The sequence below is a fragment of the Primulina tabacum genome, chromosome 14, assembly GCF_025594145.1.
Source record: "Primulina tabacum isolate GXHZ01 chromosome 14, ASM2559414v2, whole genome shotgun sequence".
Taxonomy (NCBI): Eukaryota; Viridiplantae; Streptophyta; class Magnoliopsida; order Lamiales; family Gesneriaceae; genus Primulina; species Primulina tabacum.
This window is the reverse complement of record NC_134563.1, coordinates 33,236,180-33,242,807: the sequence shown is the minus strand read 5'-3', so window position 1 is coordinate 33,242,807 and position 6,628 is coordinate 33,236,180. Positions and strand designations below refer to the sequence as shown.

The window sequence follows — 6,628 nt, the reverse complement described above, 5'->3', positions numbered from 1 at the left end:
TGACCTGAATTTGAAATTTAAGAATTTCAATTTTTAACATTTGTTTTGTCTTTGTCTCACTACAAGAAATTTTTAAATCAACAACACTTCTACGACAACAGTTTTAACTAAAACCGTTGTCAAAAAGTTTTTTAAAAATGGTTTTAGTTAAAACCGTTGTCGTAGAGCATTTTTTAAGCAAAAGACAACAAACGGTTTTATAAAACTGTTGTCTTTTGAAGGAAAAGACAACGAACGGTTTTATACAACGGTTTTTAGGGTTAATGACAATGATTCTATAAAACTGTTATCTTTGAGCATTTATGACAACAGTTCTGCGAACTGTTGTATATTAGCGTGTTTTTTGGACACTGTTATCATATTTAGCGACGGTTTCGAGAAACCCGTCGCTAGGTTTCTTCAAATTCGTCGCTTTTTCACATTTGCGACGGTTTGAAATACAACCGTCGCTATATTTAGCGACAGTTTTAATAAACCGTCGCTACATTTAGCGACATGTTAAGTTAAACCGTCGCATGTTTTCATTTAGCGACGATTTTACAAAACCCGTCACTAATATTAACGACAGTTATAGCTTTACCGTCGCTAAATATAGCGATAGTCAAAAAACCGTCGCAAATTTAAATTTTGAAAATACCGCCATTATTTGCCACGATTTTGTCAATAACCGTCGCTATTAGCGACATTTTAACCAATAACCGTCGCACAATTTTCTATAAATACCGCCACTTTGGATCCATTTTCTTACCCCTCCCTCACAACACTTGAAATTTTTCTCTCTTACACAATTTTACCACTTCACAACACTTAAAATTTTTCTCTCTTGCACGATTTTAGTTTCGATTTAATGTAAATTTTATCTCTTTAATTTTTGGTAAATTTTTAAGTGTTAGTTAAGATCAGGAATTATGTTATTATAGTAATATTTTAAGTTTGTTTAGATTTATTAAATTATCAAAAGTAATTTTTTTTATTTTACCGAAAATATTAGCGACGGAAACCATGATAAACCGTCGCTAAAATAGCGACGGAATGTATGAACAAATTGTCGCTAATTTTAGCGACGATTGTTTAGTTCCGTCGCTACATTTGTAGGCTACGGTTTTTAAATTCAAATCCAGCGCAAATGGTAGCTACAACGACGGAAAAAAAACCGTTGTTTTTGAACGCACCATTTAACAACAATGGCTTTAGCAACAGTTTTAAAAGATCTACGACGAAAGAAATCATAAAACTCTCCCAAGAACTTACACTTGCGTACAATCTGACCATGGCAAGTTTTTGGTGGCATTTTGCATAAAATATACTCAATCTTAGGACTGGAAATAAGAGTGTCACCCTCTGACGAGGATCAAACCTATCGCGGTGACCACAATCGTTGAAGGAAATCCGAACTTGAGGTGTTTCCAGAATGTTAAAGTGTAGCCGCAGTGTTGAGCACGACGTGCCTGTTCGCAGACGATCAAGTTTGCAGCTGAACCCAAGAGCGACATATTCCCGGCCACAGTACTCACCCAGGCTAAGATCAGCCACGCTTTCTTCTCGCTTGCAGGTGATATCGCCGCTGCCGACGCTGCCACACGAGCTCCGAGTAGCAGCACTAGGAACAACCAGAGTGTGCAACGTTAGATATATCAATATTAATTTTACACAAGTTACTGAACAAGGCTTCACGTATAAATGCTTTAGCATAGAGGTACAATGGAACTGAATCGAGTTGTTCGACTTGAAAAGCTCGATTTTTTTTTTTTTTTACAATGTTGAATAGGACTGACTTGAACTTTGATATTTATAACATCAGCCAAGCAAGGATTATATAGCAATACAAAATTTAGATGTAAATTACTAATGTAAATAGTGTTAAAAATCTTAGAAAAAACATTCGAGTTCAACTTGGTATACCTGTCGGAACATTAGAAACCACATTTGAGAGCACAACAACAACAACTGCTAAGATAGCAGTTCCCTGTATGCTATCTATTTTCGAATATGGCTCCATGAACTCCCACAAAGTACTCGGAATGCCCGTCTTATTGAACCCATCGACGGTAATAAACATTCCACAGAAAAATATCAGTAGCGAATACGATACCTGGATGTCAAAGATCTCTAAACGTCAGTGGCATCAAAAAGTTTGCGAACAGTTTTATAAAAAAATGAATATCACCTTCTCTAAACAAGGCCGGGCATCTTTGAAATCGAGAACGATAAGAGCGAGTGCAGCAGTAATTGCACTCCACGACATGTTTAGCCCCAATAGCAAAGACACGAGCATCCCTAAAGTAACAAGATAAACACATGATTTCCAGAAGACTCTTTGCCATTTCTTGGAAAATCCAAGTTTTTCATCCGTGAACTCAACCCCGGAAGATGAGGGACCCCTTTTTGATAGTGTAGGCCCGGAATATGTAGTTTCTTTAGAAGCATCTGAATTTCTGAGTGATTCAACTCCCGTGTTTAGGACCTTATCAATCTCATTCTCAGCTAAAGACCCTTGGGTTCTAAGTTTGTCGGTGTTATCTATATGAACATTGACACTAGGAGAGCTGTGAATGATATCATTCTCGGGCAAACTCCCAAGATTTCTGAGTGTCGACTCATGGCCATTGACGTTCGCATGGCTGTGCATACCCATCGAGTCTAAAGTAGAGCTCAAATCTTGGGAATTCAGCGTCTCGATATGCGACATTGTAGCAGGTGCAAAACGATGGAAACTCACGTAGTCGTCTCCAACAACTTCCACGGAAGGATCTTCTTCATCTTTTTTATCCGATAGCAACTTCCAGTACATGCCCAAAATGATCAAAGCATTGATCGCAACCCCTAAGAGCATCGCGGGGAGAACTCCGAATAAGAACGTTCCAAAACTAATCTTACTTTGAACAGCTATAACCAAGTTTTGAGGATTGCCTATCGGAGTTGCTGATGACCCAATATTTGCACTTGACGCCAGGGCTAACAGAAAAGGATGAGGAGGGAGATTCTGTTGCCTCGCTATTTTCAACACGAATTCCGTCAAAACAACACAAGAAGTATCGTTCGTGAATAGGGCACTTGAAACCGCGGAGATCAAGCAAATTCGGCAAAGCAAGTCCTTGGCTCCCTTGCTTCTCCAAGATAGCAACTTACCCAAATATTTGAATATATCGGCTCTTTCCAGATAAGCACTGACCACCATCGTCCCGAAAAGAAGACCAAGGATGGGCAAATCAATAGCTGCAAATGCTTGGTCTGGAGTTATGACTTGGAAAATTACCATAAGCATAGCTCCAAGGAGAGAGCCTGCAGTCCTCCCGATGGGCATGAATGGGACGGCCGGAAAAACGGCCAAGACCCAGAATATAGCGAAGGCGATTGTGCCAAGAACTACTTTTACAGTTGGAGCCATAGCCATGTTTCAACACTTTGCAAATTGCAATCGAAATCCCAAGCTTTTTTTTGGGGAATTTAGGGAAATCCGAGTCCTTTGGGGCTTATTTAAAAAAAAATTCTACATGTCAATTTACATTAATGTCCCTAGTTAATATGTTAAAATTGATTAACCCTTCTTCACTTGATTGAAACCCCTCTAAACCTAATTTCAGTCTCGTCGACGCAGAGATCCTCATTTTTCTCTCGACTCAATCGACGCAATTCAATCGACACATCCGAGAAATGGCTAACCAAAATATGATATGTTCACTTTTATTTGTTTAATTGATTCTGCGTGCGTCGTGTTGAGGAAGAAAGAGTCGAACCACGCTGGGGTCGGCAAAGCGTGGTCGACCACGCTTGGGCAAGCGTGGTAGACCCAAGCGTGGGTCGGCATGGTCGAACCAAGCGTGGTCGACCCAAGCTTGGGTCGACCACGCTTGGGTCCAAGCTTGGGTCGACCAATTGTTTGAAACTTTGGCCGACCAAATAACATTGGGTCGTCAAGTTTGACCAAGCCTGGTTGACCCACGCTTGGGTCGACCAATTGTTTTTTGGTCGACCAAATAACATTGGGTCGTCAAGTTTCGGTAGACCCACACAAATTGTCAGCTTATTATTCTAATATATTTGTATTTGTAACATGTATATTTGACAAGAAAACTAGGCAGAGATGCAGTTTTTCGCTGCAATTTGACACTCGAATCAAGATATAAAGAGATTGCCGAGAAAATTTATCACTACCTCAACAACGACGAGAGAGCCCTTTTTTTGGAGCAGTCTCCTTTTGGTAATTTGGTTAGGTATCATAGAGATTTTAATATTTCTAGTCAAATTATCTGGTATTTGATGAGTAATCAGATAGTTGACACGGGTAGTGATGAGTTTTGGATGGTGGTGTGCAAGAGGCCGGTTAGATTTTTTTGTTAGAGTATTGTTTAATAACCGACCTCGATTATGCTACAGAGCCTGTAGATGTACCGGAGGGAAGTGTCTTTGGCTCCAGACACTTTGCCGGTAAGTTTGAGATATTTTTGAGTGATTTGGAGGCAAAAATGAGTGTTCAAGTGCAGAATGAGACTGGTGTAGACGTGGAGAAGTTAAAGATGACTAGTCTTAACTTCTGTTGTTTTGTGTTCGGTGAGGGGACTAGGAAAAAAAACGAATAAGATCGACCCTAAATACCTTAGGCTTATAGATGATTTGGATAGGTTTAACAGCTATCCGTGGGGTAGATTAGCCTTTCGTGATGAGGTCTGATGTTTGAAGAAGGACCTTTTAGGGCGATATACTTACCTGACCGAGACACAGGGTCGGAAGAAGTTGATGGGAGCTTCCTTGTTGGTGGTTTTGTGCTGCCTCTGCAGGTATATCATTTTTTGAATGTTAGATGAATATGTTATCTTTATTTCTATTAATAACATTTTTTGAAATTTTTGTTACAGAAACTCGCTTATGAATGTTATTCAAGCATGACACAAAATTTTGTAAAGAGAAGAGATGCGGACGGTTTGATGCTGCTCAGGATGTTCCAGTGGGTGACTAACACGGGGCCATCAAACTGTGCCCCATTTGCGGTTGATGTCACTAAAGCCTTTGGTGACTGTGCTATAGATGTAAGTAATATGAATTGATTTGATATAATAACTGTGGACATAATTTTTAATTAATCTGATACGTTATTAATTAAATGTAGGATTGTCTTGGATGTTTGACTCCTACTCCTGAGGAGCTCATTTCACCGTATTATACGACCGGAGTTTTTGTTGATTGTGCGCCCGATGCGGTCATCACTCGGGTACTCGAGCTTTGGAAGCAGGGTCAAACAGTCATATGTAGCGAGCACCATCTGGAGTCTCCCTCAGTCCAGCAAACGCCTTCTGCACATTCATCTCCGGATGTTTTCGGCACCCGTTCTGGTGATGTCAGTAGATCCAGCTCTAGTACCAGTTCTCTTATGCGTACAGGTCCTAGAGTCCACTTTGAACTCAATCCTTCCCGCCGTTCATCACCCTTGGAGCATCGTTTCGAGAGGCGGTTGACGGCATTGGAGGATTCCGTTACGTCTATGCGTCTTCAGATGACAGCATGATTTATTGAGACCAGGGCGTGTATCAGGAATATAAATCTGGCTATTGATGACTTGAAATCGAGTATGAATCTTGGTTTTGATGAGTTGAGATTGAGTTTGACTGAACATATTAGAGCTAGTTTTGCTGAGATGAGGTCTCACATGCCAGTTCATCAGGAGAGAGATTATAACATAGTCTATAGCAGAGGGCGGAAGAGAAAATCATCCGAGGCAGATTTTGGTGAGTTAATTTTAATAATTGTATTTGTGTTTACGTAATAGAATGATTTATTAGAATTGTCATTCTAATTTTAATTTGTTTGATGTACACTGTTAGGTGTGGATGATAATCTAGCTAGAGAAATTGGCAGTAATAGTCAAACACAACGGATATTTGAGCCAAAACTTCCAGTCATAACAGAGGAATCCTCAGAAAGTGAGGTAATGCACTTTTTTGATTTTATATTTTTGTATAGTATATTAAACAATAAACTTTTTGTTTTTATATATTTAGGTGACTCCTGATGCAGGGTATGTCAGGTGGCGAGGCGACCACGTCGAGAGGTTAGTACACCACACCTTATCTATTCATATTTGCATTAAAGTTGATATAATTTATCAATTTACGCATCAAACCGTCAGTTTGGGGTAATTATAAATGACAGTGTGAGGCCACTTGCAGAGACCGTGACTTTGAACGTAAACAACTCGCTGGCGCAAGTTAGGGTATCGATGCTCGACCGTTCACCAAGCAGGATTCCAGGTTTTTATGCCGAATATGAGAAGTCGTTCTACGAGCCCATGGCGATCGCAAACTCGCATGTCACTATCTCTGTAAGCATTTACAAATCATGTAAATTTGTAGAGCACTTATTTTTAAACTTTGAAAACCTTTTCTATTGTCGAATTCAGCACATCGGCGAAGCTCTCCGTGGATTGCTTGAGATGCAGATCCGACATCCTGAAGTGATGTCACCAGAAGTATCGTTGATGGACATGCATTTATACACTTTGATGTCAGTATTGGCCGAAAATAAAGATAAAGTTGTCAACACAAATCTGGTTGGGATAGTGAAATGTATTGATCCAGAATGGCCGTGTCTCTCGTGGGAAAATGCACGAATAATTCTCATCTCTGTCGACATA

At 39.9% G+C, this 6,628-nt stretch overlaps 1 protein-coding gene across 1 annotated transcript; it reads right to left on the bottom strand.

Moving 5' to 3' along the window:
- Window positions 1–1,204: 1,204 nt before the first annotated feature.
- Window positions 1,205–3,434, bottom strand: LOC142525399 (silicon efflux transporter LSI2-like). The gene is made up of 3 exons (XM_075629686.1): window positions 2,168–3,434; window positions 1,903–2,092; window positions 1,205–1,600 (listed from the first exon to the last, which is right to left on the bottom strand). The coding sequence occupies exons 1-3, from the start codon at window positions 3,392–3,394 to the stop codon at window positions 1,335–1,337; spliced, it is 1,683 nt and encodes a 560-aa protein (XP_075485801.1). The 5' UTR covers window positions 3,395–3,434; the 3' UTR covers window positions 1,205–1,334.
- Between the last annotated feature and the right edge of the window lie 3,194 nt (window positions 3,435–6,628).